Genomic DNA, 16,961 nt, shown 5'->3' on the forward strand with positions numbered 1-16,961 from the left:
AACCTAACAAGCCTGATTGTGTTTATACAAAATAAATGATTACAAAGATGGGAGTAGTGTCAAAAAAACCCCCAAACCAAAATCACAAGTATTCAGGTCCAGAGAGATTTTCTTAAGAGAAAACATTTAGTTTTGGATTATTTGGCTCTTGTGCGATAAAGGATTTCTAGGAAAGACAAGCAGAGATGAAGCCTGAGCCTTTCAGAAACTGCCTACAAGAGCAAGCGACAGGATTATTACCTGTATTTCATGGAAGCTAAGAGGAATTCCCCAGACGCTCAGGAGCCTTGCTGTGAGGGAAAGATCATGAAATTCCTTCTCCCTTGTTTTAGCCTCCCTTCTCCCGTGTAGCCAGTCTTAACTGCGTATCCACACAGGTCTGTACTCAAAGGACTGTTTTGTGCCAAAAATGTCAAGACGTTAGCTACATGAGTGAGAATTTAGTGTTAATAAAAGGTACGACATAAAATTATGAGACAGAAGACTCTATAGGTTTTAAAGTATTGAGAAGCAATGAAATATTTAAACACAAGCACTGATACGTTTTCTTAGTGCTTGACAAAATGCCAGCTACTGGGATCCCCAGTTACTCTCAGCTGCTACTGAACACCAAAATTTACCAGCTATTTGAAACAAAGAGATTGTGATAATATGCTGTTGAGTTTTCTGGCATAATATGAGGGAGGGCAAAAAACAATTTAGTTAACCATTGTCCTTCATACATCAGTGTTTAATTAATAATGGTCTTCAGAAGTAATAAGCAATGTAACTTTACCTATATTCTGAACTGAAATATGCCCAAACCACAGACTATCCAAGATCGATATCACAACACTGACTTTGGCCTTGCATTTATATAGAGAAGTGTTAGTATATAAAATATATGCACACTAAGTGTCCATTCCTTTCAGGCTTAAATATTTGGCACGCAATACAATCACCACTTCATCACAACATAAATTTGGAATAAAACAAGAATTGCCTACGGTCTTTTTAGCTTAAAATTTTAATTACTTAGCATGTGAAATGAATTATGATTAAAATCATGCAGATACTCAGATTATAAAACAAAATACTTGAAATACAATTGCACATTTAAAATTTACCCAGTCAAATATCTACTTTGAGGTAAAAATGTAAGATTAATCAAATATACTGAGCAATTATAAGCTTAGCATAAATAAATAGTTATTTTCAGAATAAAATAATCAGTGAAAACAGCATTTTTAACACATATATCAGTACAAGAGATACAGCCCATTTACCCTCCTTCAGAGTGTGATCCACTCATCTGATATAAAGCCACAAATACTATAAAACTGCATACTACTAAAGCACAGCAGGCAGTTTGCCCACAACATGAGATTCCTACCTGCATACGGCAGTATAGGGCCAAGTTATTTGAAAAAAATATATGATTTCAAAGATTAAGGGCTTTAATTATACAGCTTCCAAACAAGTATAGTGAAAGCTGCACAACCAAATCCCCACTGAAAATTACAAAATACCTTTGGCCAAAATTCCAAATATAAAGACCTGAAATTCAGGTCAAAAATACACGACCAATTAATATGTCTACTTTTGTGCATGCAAGTGACAGCATAAAAAAAGTTCTGTGTTTGTGCACCTTGGTGGTTTTTATTTGGGGTTATTTAATTATCTGTTCATGTGAAGAATCATCCAGCTGCACAGGGTTCAACTGCATATTCAGGTTCAAAGTGACCACAGGCCTACTCTCATGAAATCTAAATCGCAGCATTTGTCCAGATGAGAGTGGTCTCTCCCATTTCTCTAACTTCAAGAAGAAAAGAATTCATACTAATTTTCACCACAAGAACAACCAGAATACAAATGAGAATGATATATTATAGTCTGCAGTAGCTGAGGTTTGCATCTCCTGAACTGATTCACTCTATGTGAGCAATGATACAGGGAAAATGACATAAAAAGTAGAATATAAATATTATACTGCACCATGAAACACTACAAACAGAATGTACAAAAATTATATTAGGGCATTAATTATCTGTCAATCTACTAAACAGAACATCTTAATATTAATACAGTTTGTAAGGTAAACATAACCTACAGGCTAAGTTTTCAAATGGCTGTTTGTCAATGCAGCATAAAACATTTCCATAGTGCAAATCTTACCAACTGTATGAAAGATACTGTCCCCTTCAGAAAAATGCTTCTCCCCCCACCCCCCTCAAAGTAATGAAGAGTCATAAAGTCATATCTTATTTCATACTTAGTACAAGATGTAGTTTGAAACATAGTAGCATAGGGAAACTTAATTTTAACACTGAAAAAAGGTTGAACAATGTTGAGAAATTAAAATAAAAAAGTTAGATATGCTATAGCTGGAAGACATGAAACCCAAAAATCTGATCCGTGGAAGTGGGGGAATAAAAAGACACTGATCTTTCCTTTTTTTTTTTTTCATCTGTTGGAAACATTGTATGACAACACAGCACACTCCCTATATTGTACCAACAACTGTAAGATTACTTTAATTGCTGAAGAATCACAGTGTTAAGTATATCTGCTTCTTGTAGTGTCAGGCTTTCATCTGTTAGCTCTTTATTTGGAAAGGTAGTCACAAGAACAAAATCAGTTGTTGCAAATGCTGGACGGGACTGGATAATGAAATCTCGAATATCCTTAATCCTGTGGAAAGGATATGGACATGAAAACTCTGTATGATTTCATTTTGACATAAATCTCTGAACATTAAGATGATCAGAGAACACAAAACCTTCTAACAGACTAAACCATTTAATATGTCCTATTGATTTTACATTTCCATTTGATCCAGATAACTAACGGTTGTAGCCTAGAATTTTTTGCTTCTTGCATAAAAAACCTGAAAAATTAAAATAAATGCCGCTTGTTTTCTCAAGTAACAGAAATAAATTTTGTAACATAGAAGTATATTGCAAACTGATACTTAACACGAAGTCAAGTAATTTCAACACCAGCTGTCAAAAATTTCACTCTTAATTAGTACATTCCAAAAAGGCTAAATTATTAATGGAAGGAGGAATCTTAAAATACATGGTGTCAGTGATGAGAAAGCAGAGGGGAATTATTAATGCACTTCAATAGCAAGAGGTTTCCCCTACTTTTACTTGGCACTGAACTTCTGAACACTATTTCATAAAACAATCACATCAACAGTCTGACAAGAATAATTTAGTTTTATAAGACATGGATGAAAAATAAGTAAGTTTTTAGAAATAAAAAACTGATATTTGAGGTTTCTCTCCTAAGACAGTAATCTGAGAATAAATGTTTGAAAATCTATTGTAACTAATAAGTAGGCAGATTTACTGTAGTCAAAGAAACACAGACCTCAACTCTCTATCAGTCTTCAAGGCTTACGACACAAGCAATGCACTGTAGTAGCTGATTTTTATCATACACATGGCAAAGATAACTAAAAAGATGCACATCCAAGAGAAAGTTAATAATCATTAAAATAAGCTTCTGTCAACACGCCCTTGGTTACAGATGTTACTAGGAAGTTTACTACTTCTACCCTTTCATGCAGACAGAAGAAAACACATCATAGTTACAGAGGCTCCCAATAAGCCCAACTGTTTATCGAAGTCACTTCTCCAGCAGGTGCTGTGAAGAAAGGATCTGGGCCTGTACTATCAGTGCACATTGTCAGGTCTTCTAAAATATGAAAAGTCACTGCTGTATCTTCCTCCCTATTGGCATCTCAGTTAAAATTGCCTCATTGTGGTCTATGTATGTTGTCAGGTGAATAAAGCTGCACATTGGCACTGCCTTTATTTTGAGCCAGAAGAAAAAAAAGGAAACAGGTGAACTCTCCATGTAACAATATTAACATGGAATTGGGTCCATGCTAAGACCACCCCCAAGTCAGGATTCAAGCTCAGTTTCAGCAGTCCTAACACAATGGTGCAGATTTCGGATCAGGGCTGGCTTGAATCGTGCTTGCTGTGAAGCATGGGTGGAACTACTGCCCAAATCTCTGCCCTCTGCCCAAAGTTCTCTCAGCCACACAGTGCAAAGTAGAGCTTTGCAGAACCTTGCACTAACACAACCTCTTAGGCAAATAAATGGGGTTGGCCAACACCATTTGTGGCAATGCCCCAACAATGTCAATAAAACTGATGGCAAGCTCTAATCGGCAAACTAACAGATCTAAAAAACCCACCAAGTTCACACGCTGCCATTTCCAAGGAGATGACCATCCAAAACAAAACAAAGGTTGGTTCTCAGTATTATGTCCAGCCTACATGCCAGAACTGCAAATGACTATGTTATGTCCCTATACCTTTTGCATATGGGCTGCAGTCTACACTTATAACCCATGTCATGTTTAGTTATAGTCTCAAGTATAACAAGGTAGAAAGCTGGAGCTCTTGATTACAGGCCAAAACATTTCTCTGCCTGTAGTGTGGACTATATTTGATTCAGACTATACACCAAAACACCTTGCTATAAAGTGCCTTCACAGCATCATCACCAAGAAGAGCCCAGGGTAGGGGTGACTACATAGCAAGGTTGTCCAATTTTCAGTCACCCTGAGAATGGTTACGGCTGCTACCGTGTCCTTACAAATCACAGGACATAACTGGTCATGAAAGTTTGTGACTTTGCAGTTATCAAACATCTTGTGTTTCCAGTTACAGAATTTTGCTTTGATAGTAAATTTATCAGCACATCTATGTTATGAAAATGACACAAAGCTGTAACATTTCAGTGGAGCTCTATTCTTCCTCTTTTTGATGCCCTGTTAATAGTCATTTAATGACAAAACACAAACTTATCGAAATAGTTATGGTTACCTGCATTGATGCAGAATCAATTTACCTGTGTGTTTGATTAAATCTTTGTATTAATCGGCTTCCATCTGCCAATCTAATTTGAATTTTAGTTGCTGGCATGGAATCATCAATCAGAACAGGCGCATTAAGAATGGATTTCTCCTCCTCCTCTGGGGAAGAAGGTGTGCTGACTATTTCAGGTGTAAGGCTAAAGGAGTGAAAAAAAACAAAACAAACCTGGTGTTACTAATGGAGTAAAACCAGAACTGAATAATGTTTCAGTTGTCTTTTTCATTGAATGACCACCATGTATAGCTAGTTCAAATGAGCAATGAAAATCCTCTCAAAGTTACCTGAACTAAGTATAAATACAGTTTTTTAAATAGAGACACAAATAATGCTTTTGTAGTTTCTTGTCAATGATTGCACTATTTCATATTTATTTTTCTTATAACTGCGTATCATTACATTTGTATGATTTTAAATAGGTTATCAAGTACAAACAAAATCATCTTTGTTTATGCTTACAGAGCATGAAAAGAGAGTCTTTGATATTAAGATTTAAATATCATACCTCATGGACTATATAAAAAAATAAGCATGCACCATTATACTGCATTAAACTGACCCAAACTCCTGTAATTGCTTTCAGCAGCACTGCTTTATGATTCTGGGCATCTCCCACCCTTTTAGAGCACAAATGATACTGACAGGTAATTGATATCACCACATAGTAAGCTTGGAGTTTTTTCCATTTAGTATAAAAATAATATAAATCTGAAGATAACCCTTTGGCTGCTCTTTTCATTGCTTACATACCTGAGACTTCACAAGCTACCAAAACAAACAAAAATGCCACACAAGTGTGCACATTTTCTTATACACAGGACATCCTCTCTTCCCCACCTATTTGCATTAATAATCTCAGCAAGTTCTCAGGTGAAGAAGTTATTCTATGCAATTGTTCCCTAAGTCACTCCTACCACAGTTTACCACATTCTCCATTTTACTGAGCATATTTCCTCATTTTTAAATAGATAAAATATAGATTGGAAACAGCTAAGAATCATTTATTGAATTAAATTACTTGCAGAAGCACACCAGTAATACCTTTTTTTGGCAACCAAACATATTACAGGAATAAATGCAATCATAAACAGAAATCTAGAAGTATTTACAATTCAACAGCTAATATCAAGCCAGCTGGAAAAGATGCTATAAAGCCTATAACTGTTATGTGAAAAAGCTGATGATTGGCAGAGTTGTAACATTACTGTTTACTCTTACTAACTGACTTAAGATGAACAGAGATGATGCACTTTTGGACAAACTAGTCTGAAATGTTCAGTCACAGGAATGAATTTTGGCACATTATATATCAGTTCAATTGAACTATACACGTTTGAGAATTTTAGCAGCATCAGCCTACTCTTTCACTGGGACAGCAAATTAAACAGAACCAGGCATAAGCTTTTCTAAATCATTAAATTTCAGGGTTTTTACGACATTTATGAATTTTATACTATAGTTGGAGATGACACTAGAATTGGATGAAGTGGGGGCTCCAGTAAGAGGTTAAAAGTTGAGTCCCTCCTCTCCCACAATCCAGGTTTTGCAGTATTATTTCATCTAGGGGAGCACGTACAATTTGTCTGGTTGGTTGTTTAAAAAAAAACAAAACAAAAAAACAAAAAAAAAACCAAAAAAAACCCCCAAAACCCAAAAACCAGCTCCTACTATAGATTTTTGCAGCATCATTTAAGTTTTAATCAAATCCTAGTAAAAGCTGAAAGGTTTTGATACAACTTATTAGTCATTTATTTTGGATCAAATTAAAAAAAAAAAAGTTTATAAAATTATTTCTCTTTCTTAGAACTAACAGACTTGCCTTCAATAGCTTATAATGAGTGACTGTTTACAAGGTTATATTTCAGGACAGTATTTCTGCTGCTTCCTTTCAGAAAAGTAGCTGAGTTGCTCCCGTACAAAATTACTTTCCATCTACATTAAGACAAGCATCAGCTGTATTGTTGCAATAGCACCTCCTATTCCCTTCGTGATGATCCCAGCAGAAGACGACAACACGTACTGCAGCTAAGCCAGAACAGAGTATGTCCTTACTGGCCAGTATGTCGTTATGACCAAGTTCCGCCTGTTACTCACTAAATAGGGAACAATTATTTGGGTCTGTTTCCTCTATCCAGACAGAGATTTGTCTCATGAAATTTGTACAGTACTAATCACCTTTCAGCTTCCTTTGCTCCCGTTATTAACATGGCTGAAGCTAAAAAAAATTATAGGCAAAATTATATGCAAGAACAGGCAGAGAAATCTCATAGTCACAAAAAAGCACAAAGTATCTAGCAAATCAATGAGCAGTTCCAGGATATAGGACTAAGACTTAACTTTTTTTTTTTAGGGTTTTATATCAACTTCCATGATTACTGGTGACTCTGTGAAATCAGGCTGAGACTCTGTACAGAATAATTTCATATTGCTTTTGTCATCTGATTAGCTTCTGCAACAGTCTCCTAATTGATTAAATCCACTTTTAAAATAGCATATGAACACACAACAGAAAACCTGGTGTTTTGTACCTTCCAAGTTTTTGCCCTTCTCCACTGAAAGCTTTGAATCGCAGTCTAGGCTTCACATATTCCTGTTCTTGGTGGTCTTCCATATCCAAATTAACCTGGCCACCATGAACAAGTCGCTGCAGTTCCACAGGAATTTCCCTTAATTACAAAAATAGAAGTTTCCCAATTATGTTCTGAACTGCAATACAGAATTACACAAAAACCTTACACGGTACAGTATGAGTAGACATTATTAGTTTGTTTACTTTAAGACGTCCAATTGTTTTATGAATTGATTTAATCCCAAAATAACAGATAAAATTAAAAAATAAAAGGAAGAAAGAAAAAAGTCAGTGATCTGACAGCCAAAACCTAGAATGCACTAACAAAACACATGAAACTAACAGCTGTGTATAGCAAGCAGCTACACAGAGTTAAACCACCAGAAGCAACCAAACTGTTCCAAATTTTTAAATGCCTCATGCATCTGATGTCAAATACAGAACACATTTTATGGGTCCAGGCAGAGAAGCAGCCTTGAGCTTTCAATAATTATAAACATGTGGAGAAAATGTCTGTCTTCACTTCACTTGAAAGACATACCTCAAAAAATTGTCATTTTAACTTACCCTCTTTTAACAGACTCAAGAAACTGAGCATTTGTTGGATCTGAATAGGATCTCAATTCGCCATCATCTAAACTGAAGCCATTCCTCCATAGTTTCAGCAAAATTTGAACCTATGAAGCAAAACCAGTGAAATAAAAAAGATAAATAAGGTATTTCAATTTCATACAGATTAGTTATAGAATTTTTGATCTTTACTTAACAGATTTTGTAGCAGACCACAAGCAAGAATGCAAATGACAAAAAAGAACAAAGCATTGCACTGTAACTATCATTGTTAGAATCCTTTAAAAAAGCAGATAATAATTACAGACTACTACCTACTTCAAGACCACTTACGCTTGGAGAAGAAGAATCTCTATACCTGCTATCCATGACACAACAGATGACATACAGTGACTGTGTAGTGATCTCCACAGTGTTACAACTACTTTTAAAAAGCAGCAAACATTTCTTGTTGATAAATGAAGACATAAATCCATAAAATTACAAATTCCTGCTGATACATCAGTTACAGCAAAAACTATTCTTTCCTCAAATTATTACCTTCTGAGCTCCAATAAAGTTGATACCAGCTGCATTCATTTCAAATGCTGAGAATCCTGCAAACCAGCTTCCTTCACTCCCTTCTTATTTTGCTGCCTGCACTTCCAGCCAGAGCCTTTCACCTTCAGAGCCTGTATCTCTCTTCCCTGACCTGCACAACTAGGCTTCCCTAGCCAGTAAAACTGACCTTCCCTTAAAAAAATATGCCTGCCCCCAGTTATAGTAACCCCACTGCAACAGGCTTGGTACAGCTGGCCATTACTTAGAGGGTAGAAGGATTACTTAAGAGGGTAGAAGGTAGCAGCTCCTGGTGTGACATGACAGTACCCTCCAGGCTGAACCACATCCTTTGTCCTCACTAATTTCTTAATTTTGTTTCTAGATATGCTTAACGTTTGCTTTAGCCATTCACACGAATAGCAAAGTATAAAGAACTTCATTTCCCTGCCCGTTCTTCCTCACTTCCTACCTTTTAAGTGAAAGGAAAGAAAGGCCAGACAGTTTTCCAAAAGCCTCTAACCTTCGCTTTACCATTCCTGGAACACATCCGTGCCCTCCAGTTTGAGATTGGCTACTTTGCAAGGCACAACAAGAAACAATTCCTAACCTGAGAGGATTAAAATGTTAGCATAGCTAAGAGAATGCAGAACAATAGCTAGAGAAAAGTAACCAAAAGGAATGTTTGCTAAGAATTTCAAAATAATGTCTGTCACAAAATTCCGCAATGGAGGCCTTACCCAATGAACATCTGTCCTTTGTGGACACTTTCACTTTAACAATTTCTGCCTAACACATATCTAATATTTATGTATTAGTCTTTCCTCATAGACATAGTTACAATAATGCTGGCATTTCAAGCTGTAAACATGGTTAAGCAGACATCTGTTGGAGATTCTGTTTCCTGCTATTCAGAATTTTACTTACATCTTGATTTTCTCCATATATATATTCAGAGTGTTTTTGTGATGAGTCACCCAATCTATATCCACCACCAGAAAATGACTGGGAAAAAATACACAGAAATTGAAATAAATATCTGAAACAGTTTATTAAAATTCTTACCTAGGTGCAAATAAAAGCATCAGTGAGCTTCCTTCTGTGATAAAAAGCAAATACACTGTTCTAACTTGTATACTTTCTAAGTGGAAAATTATACCTAGTAACCATAATCAAGCTAAGTAGGTTTTATGTGATGCATTTCCCTTTCCAATCTGTACACTTTTTCAAACATTAGTAATTCAATAGATAAAAGATTTTGACTGGTATGCAAGTGCAGTTGATTTTTTTTAAAAAACAATTTTAATTCAAAATAAAGCAAATAATTCCAGTTCAGGTTGATTCCCAATAATTCCCCTGGAATTGCAAGGTTCCTCCCCACTTTATTTTCCAGAGCAAGCTATTTAAGCATAGATAATACACAATTGCGTTGATCAAATCCTCTGCTATTCACGAATCACAAAAAGGCATTTTTGCTCTCATGTAGTTAGATGAGTTTTAGAAAGACTGATGTAAATAGAGATCAAAATATCTTTTAACTTTTACCTTAGCTTTACTGAAATCACCAGATGCTCTTGAGGCTTCGTCTAATGGGACAGCCCCATGTTCTTTTGCTTCTTTGAAGAGTTCAGCAACAATTTTACTTGGATTATTAGAAGCTCCAGAAATCTGTAATCCTCTATATTCTGAGTCACCTGAATAAAATCTTTAGAACAGTAATGTTCATAAGCAACAATCCTTTACATGACAAGCATAATTTCCCTCCTCCCATTAGAAGAAAAATATTAAAGATCAAAGAGCCAAATTTGGCACAAAACCTTTTCATTCTGATCACAGAAACGTTTCACTTGGTTCTGACTTTGCCAGCAATCCAAGCAGCACTACTCCAGAGACATTACGCTAACAAAACTAGCAAGGTGCCTTCTGGAACAGAGGCCAGAGGTTAGGGGCCAAGGCCACACATTTCAGTGAATGCAGTTCTGATGCAGCCATAGCTTTATACGCCTCCTCTTATGCAGATGCTGCCTGCTCGAGAAAGACCCATTTCCTCAGGGGTGTCTTGTGCACGGGACTGTGCCTGGGCTGGTTAGAATACAGATTCACAATTAACACCGCCTTGGCAGAACGAGCATAAAACTGTTGTTGGAAAACCTAAACGGTGCCACAGTTCGATCTTTTAATTTAAAGATCTAGTATACTTCCAGTATCAGAAATGGAAAGTTTTTAATAAATTTAATTAACCTTTCAAGGCATTTTAAAATCTGCAGAAACTGCTATGAAAGCTAATTTGTGCTCTTCTTCTTCAACATAGCACCATTTCTAGCTCTTGAAGATAAAAGGTTAAACTAGAAATAATTCTGTTCAAAACTGTATCTGCTTGATTATGAAGATCAAGATATTCCTTGAGAATTATCTTAAGGAAGGTGCTATAAATCTCTAAATACCAATGGAATAAATGCTGTAAAAAAATCTATATATAAATACAAAACCTGGCAAACTTGAGTGTGTTTTTCTTTGATTACAAGAAGCATTAATAACTAATAAAATGTTTTCTACTTTCCTTAACTTTTTCACTTAACCACTTGGGACAAGGCAAATCAATTAATCCATGTGAAACTGTCTCTGAGGCCAATGTCTTCAAAATGCTGTTGATTTAATCATATTTTACAACTACGCAAAACCAGCAGTGGATATGAAGGTGCTGTACAATCATGCTACTTTTACGACATCACATAACTGGCAATCCCTTAGTATCATCTCTCCTTTGTACATAATCTGTATTTATTTCCCAATTGCCATTTACATGGAAAATCTTCAATTATTGGATTTAGAAGAATTACAGTAGTAAGGAGATGAAACAAGAATTCTCATCAGAGCTGGTATTCAAGAAAGAAAGGAAGTACTCAAATATTTGAGTAATGGATACACAGAACAATTCAGGATATTTGAGAAAGGGCAAAAAAGCTTTTGAGTCCAAGCGTAAGTTACAACCTTTATATCCACAGTCATGTGTTAAGACATATACAGGTTTTATATGACTACAGCCAGCTTCTGCTAAATACGGTTTTATTACAGCAGTGTATGGCTAACACTTACTCTAGTAAGTCACATAGCATCTCTGTAGCTCTTTGCAGGACAGGCTTAGCTCACATGCATTTTGAAAAGTAGGGAGGACCAAAGCATGAATGTCACCAAAAAAACCCCAATTACTTTCACAACTGTTAAATAATTTTGTTTGTTTGTTTTAAAAATACCTTTGGTTTTCTTTGTCATCGCTCATGCTTCTCTCTGGTTTTCTCAACCTTCTAAGAGAATCAATTTTAAGACTGCCAAGAGAATAAAAGAAAAAGTTTGAAGATGACTGGTATATACACTTCACTACTTCATATCTAACTTCTGAAACTACTTATTTTTCAAGAAATAAAGATATCAAGTAGTTGTTTGGTTTTTTTTGTTCTCACCATGCTTTTTTTGGCCAAGTATATAGCTACGGATGCTTCTCAGTGAATAAGCAGGAAAAGACACGTGTATGGCAGAGGCATTTCGCAGTAACGGTTGGACTAGATGATCATTGTAGGTCCTTCCAACTGAACTATTCTATTCTAGCATAAGTTACGGAGAATTCTGCTTTATGCCACTGGTGGTCCCACAGATAACACAGGTAATATGCAAGCTCAACAGCTGTTTCAGAATCTAGCTTACCAGAATTAGTTACACTTCAAATTCTTTCCACATTTTAGCTGGTTTTGTCTAGAGGTATGTTGCCTAGTAAAGTTAACACTGCCTTTTCTTTGATATACTGGAGTCCCTGTCTACGAGGATGCTAAAAAGTATTAATACTCACTTCGGTTTTACACAATTTTAAAAATATGTTGAATGACAACATCACAAAGACTTTCAAAATATGATTAAAATGCAGGATCAGATTCTGTTTTATGATAGGAACAGATCGATAAGCAACCACAGGACAAGCTAGGGTTGTTAGCTTGCAAAATGCCAGGAAAAGTTGCACAGATATATGCTCTTATCCTCTAGTACTTGTGATAAAATTCAGTAATGCAAGATGTACATGAGGTAACCAACTACCACGGGATAAGAACATATATACAATCTGCTACATAAGTGATGGCAGATCACTAGTTCAGATTTATGCAGTTAGTCTGATTACTATATCTTTGAAATAAAAGTGTAGCAGAGCAGGCCATCACTGTTGATAAAACAATGTAATTCTATATCCCAGTGAAGGATCTGCTTCTTATTACTTTCTCAGAAAAAAATGTATCATTATGGACTTAGGTCATGGGCATTAGAAACACTTTAATCTCTGTTTTCTTCCTTTGTTGTATTGTCAGTTTTGTGGGGCTTATATTTTTGCACCAATAGTCTTAAGTTTCTTAAAGGAGCTTGACAGCATATATAATACGGTGTTTGTTTCACTAGAGCCCAGACACATTCTTCTATACCTGCAATTGTGGAAGGCAAGACAAGTAGATGACTTGAGCAGCACTGTTTCATTGCAATTGACACAATGTCCACTTGAGAGCAAACTGAAGTCTACGGAAAGAAAAATCTCATTTTCGGTACCATGCAAATAGCAGCCATCTCTTCCTCCTCAGACAGATTCCAGTATGACTGCCAACAAAGAGCAAGTGTTTGCCAACAGCTCTTGCACTGAACTATTTGAGATACTGTATTGCAGCTTTTTCTTCAGTCGGGAGCAGGAAGTTGTAACTTCATTATATGTATCCGTAAATGGACCTGTGTGTTTTATTTGTTTATAAACTGTGTGCTATGTAGCTGACTAGTCAACTTAGGTGGTTTTACCAAAACAAACAAAAAAAACTCACCAAAAGAGCTATTATTTTCCAAGTGTCACATACTGTGCTAAAATCCCTCTTCCTGAAGATCTGCATTTGCAGATGCACTTGAAGCATGGCTCTGGTGACTAAGATCTTTGCTGCTTAACCTCCTTTAAAACAGAGATCCACATTGGCAGCAGCGATTGAAAGACAAGCCAAATACAAGACTTCTTATGGCATCACTGACAGTAATGATTTAAAGACTTCTCTTCTTTAAGAGAATTTAAATAACAATTAATTAAACACTGGCAAGATTTCTTTATAAAAAATTTAAAACTACATTGAATCTTCAAATGCTATATGAACTGCAAACACTGCAGGCCGGCAAAGGTTGGATTTATACATAGATACATGTCTTTCCTTCCACCTGCCAAACCCAGAAAAATTTATTAAGAAGCCCTTCTTACTTCTCTCACCCTACAGGAGCCTACTAATGAACCCACTACTAATTTTTCAAATTAATATTTGTCTCATCAGGTACTGACATAAGTACAACACTCAAAGCAGCCCACTTGTCAAGTTTCACACAAACTACTGATTTGCTGAATTTTGAAGAAGTGAAGAACTGCAGTATTTTTCTGATACAGTAAATTTCCAAATTCTATCTGTGTAAACAAAGAGCAACACTCCATTTCACTTACAGCATCTTAATCTTATCTGAAGTGGCTTTCAAGTGTTTTGGAATACCATATAGCACAAGTGCTCCTAAATGAATACAGTTTAAAAAGCATTCTGAGAAGACACAGACCCTGTGCTTTATTACAGGGATTCACAATTCCGGATTGTGAACTGCTGTAGATCGCTTCTTCTACAAGGAGGAGATCAAGTAAGTACGACAAAGTACAATACCTATTCAACACATTTCTGAAGTATTAAGCACATCTTACCTCTGCGATACTTTTGTGTTACTGATTTTTTTAGTTGTTGGTTTGTCAGAACACAATGACTGCCTTTTAGCTTCATCTTCGTATAACTCTGCCAAGGCCAACTGTAGGAAACAGAACTCTTTTTAGAAGCCTGTAACTCTAGAACTACATACGGAACAGAAATAAGACAAAAACTAATGCAAAATGTGCACATCAGCAGACAATTAGAAACATCAACATGAGAAACCCCAACTGCTTCTCTAAATTCAACTTCCTTTCTGCTTTATGAAAAAAACCCACATAAGGCTTAATGCCATTGTGACTTGGAACTTGTACTCCACTGTCCTTTAGTTCACACTGCTTCACTAGCTGCGTTCAGCCTGTATTAGATTCAGAATCATAAGTACATACACATGTATATATTAAGCATCATCTCATTATTGAAATAAAGTTGCTAGGTAACTCTCTGATAAGACTGGGAAACAAATAATAAATTTTACAAACGTTTTACATAGAAATGGAAAAAACATAACTCAAATAAGCTTGTACTGAAATTAAGAACCAATTCAGCCTTGCTGGCTCAAATTCGAGACATCATTGCAAATACTTTTCAAAAGGAAAAAAAAAAAGTTTTTTCCCAAAGTTCCCCAAATGCTGCCATATCACTGGCGAGTTCACTTTCAGGAAGTCATGCTCTAACATGTCATTTTTAGCAATCTTACTTTTGTCCTGAATAAACTATACTCTGTCAAATCATCCTTAATGTTGTCCCCAAACCATTTTGTTCACACGATGCAAGCGATATTAACATTTTGTCATACACACTAGAATAGGTACTAGGCTACAATTTCATTACAGATTTATGTAGAAGGAATACACGTTAAAATAAAATGAAACATCATCCATCCTGCAAAATGCCCTGCTATGAACACAGGGTATTAATCCCATATTATTGTGAGGAATTTTCTGCAGGGAAAAAATATGAGCTGAGGAATTATACCCATTAAGAAAATTAAACTAATGAGACAGCTCAAGAAAACCACTGAAGACCTCCATTCTATCTGAAAATACAAGCAAGTATCTTTTAGATACGTAAAGGTGATGGGGTAAGTTGCAGACAAGAAGTCCATAAGCAGACACTAAAAGGAATAGGTAAAGATCTACCCTGTACCATCCCTAATCCAAAGACTGAAGGATGCTGAGGGAGCGTAAAAGGGCATGGTCAGGCTTCTGTACATTTCTTATGCCACACCTCTTATGATGCCATGACAAATCAAGTACTGAGCTGGCTGGATGGTCACGGTCACTCTGACCTAGGAGTCTACTTCTTTGGTTTTTAACATTTTATCAGTAATTGTCTGCCCAAAATGCCTCTCCTCTTCAGTTGACTAACTAAAGATCTTATGAACCAAAAGTATTAACACAGATTCTATTACTGATACGTATTGCAGCAAAATTAGTCTCAACAGTATGAAAATCCCAAACAGTAACCAAGAAAAAAAGAAAGCTACATCCATCTTTCTCTGTTAATTAGGTATAATTAAATAAAACAGGGGCAGTTTCAGTTACTAAAAGTTTCACCTGTTTTCCAGTCAATTTGTTGCTAAAATATTTTGAACCTTCATATAGTTGCGAAGCCACACACAAAAAAGGAACGCTGCTAGAAGTGTTTGCATTTAAGTACCAATGCTGAGTTACATTTGTGATCTCTCAAACCTTTCCCCATGTAAACCTGGGGAAAGATCTTGTCCTTAATCTTACACCACATTTGCAGAGACTGATGTTTCCATGTGGGAAAGGACACTCCTACCAAATAATCAAGAAATACAATGGCGCCAAAATACTTAAGTAGAGTTGAACCCCAGCTGCTGAGGTGTCGGGAGAGCCCTTCCAGTTCCCCGCAGAGCTGACCACCCACCGTTTAAGTCCCTAGTCCTCTTTCAGAGGCGTCCTTCCCTTCCCAGCCTCAAAAAGGGGGCAAAAAAGACAGAAAAGAAGACAGCCTCTGCTCAGAGGCCCAGTCCTGCCTGGCTACGACGGGGCAGCCCCGACTGGCAACTAGAGGGGCAGGTGAACTGCGCCCGGCCGCTCCCTTCGGGGGCGTCCCCAGCTTTCCCCCAGGCCGGCCCTGAGGGGACGCGGCACTCCGCCCCGCTCGGCCCCGCCCCGCGGAGGGAGCGGGACGCCCATCTCCGCCCGCTCACCTGCAAATCCCGGGCACTGGGCGGGCGGCCACCGCTCCGGGGCTGCCGATCCCTCCGGCTGCCGCCGGCCGCCGCGGACACTTCCCCTTCCTGCTGCGCGGAAGCTGCACCGCCGTCCGCCATCTTCCGAGGGCGGTGGCAGAGGGGCGGGGTGGGGCGGGGCCAGCGCCGCGAGGCACTTCCGCCGCCAGCTGCGGCTGCCATGGCAACAGGAGGGGCCGGCGTAGCCCCGCCCACCGGCTCGTTTCCATGGGAACGGCGCGTCCTGCCACCACCGAGGAAGCTGGCCTCACGGGGGAGTCGTGTGTGTGTGTGTGTGTGTGTGTGTGTGTGTCTGTCTGTCTGTCTGTCTGTCTGTCTGACTGTGTGCCCTCAGCCTCCCTTGCCCAGGAGGGAAACCGTGTCTGCGCGTCCCCTCGGTCAGCGGAAGCCCAGCCGTGTCCCTCCCAGCAGGCACACGCAGGTGGGTGGGTTTGCCCACGGCC

General features: G+C 37.6%; 1 protein-coding gene across 3 annotated transcripts; it reads right to left on the reverse strand.

Annotated features, from left to right (window-relative positions):
• Positions 1-990: 990 nt before the first annotated feature.
• Positions 991-16,618, reverse strand: UBXN2B (UBX domain protein 2B). Of its 3 annotated transcripts, none has more exons than XM_054817536.1 (9): positions 16,477-16,618; positions 14,294-14,394; positions 11,802-11,873; positions 10,093-10,252; positions 9,475-9,552; positions 8,008-8,117; positions 7,400-7,537; positions 4,849-5,010; positions 991-2,670 (listed from the first exon to the last, which is right to left on the reverse strand). In XM_054817536.1, the coding sequence occupies exons 1-9, from the start codon at positions 16,597-16,599 to the stop codon at positions 2,508-2,510; spliced, it is 1,107 nt and encodes a 368-aa protein (XP_054673511.1). In that variant the 5' UTR covers positions 16,600-16,618; the 3' UTR covers positions 991-2,507. The 3 variants fall into 3 exon arrangements, with proteins under 3 accessions (XP_054673511.1, XP_054673512.1, XP_054673513.1); XM_054817538.1 differs by having other exon boundaries at positions 2,600-2,726; positions 16,477-16,609; XM_054817537.1 differs by lacking the exon at positions 11,802-11,873 and having other exon boundaries at positions 16,477-16,609.
• Positions 16,619-16,961: the final 343 nt, after the last annotated feature.

The sequence above is a fragment of the Grus americana genome, chromosome 2 (assembly GCF_028858705.1).
Source record: "Grus americana isolate bGruAme1 chromosome 2, bGruAme1.mat, whole genome shotgun sequence".
Lineage (NCBI taxonomy): Eukaryota > Metazoa > Chordata > Aves > Gruiformes > Gruidae > Grus > Grus americana.

Coding starts and splice junctions, on each gene's coding strand:
- UBXN2B (XM_054817536.1), bottom strand. CDS start 16,599: ATGGCGGACGGCGGTGCAGCTTCCGCGCAGCAGGAAGGGGAAGTGTCC. Junction 11,874..14,293: donor AACACAAAAGTATCGCAGAG/GTAAGATGTGCT, acceptor TTCTCTTGGCAG/TCTTAAAATTGATTCTCTTA. Junction 2,671..4,848: donor AGATTTAATCAAACACACAG/GTAAATTGATTC, acceptor TCCTTTCCACAG/GATTAAGGATATTCGAGATT.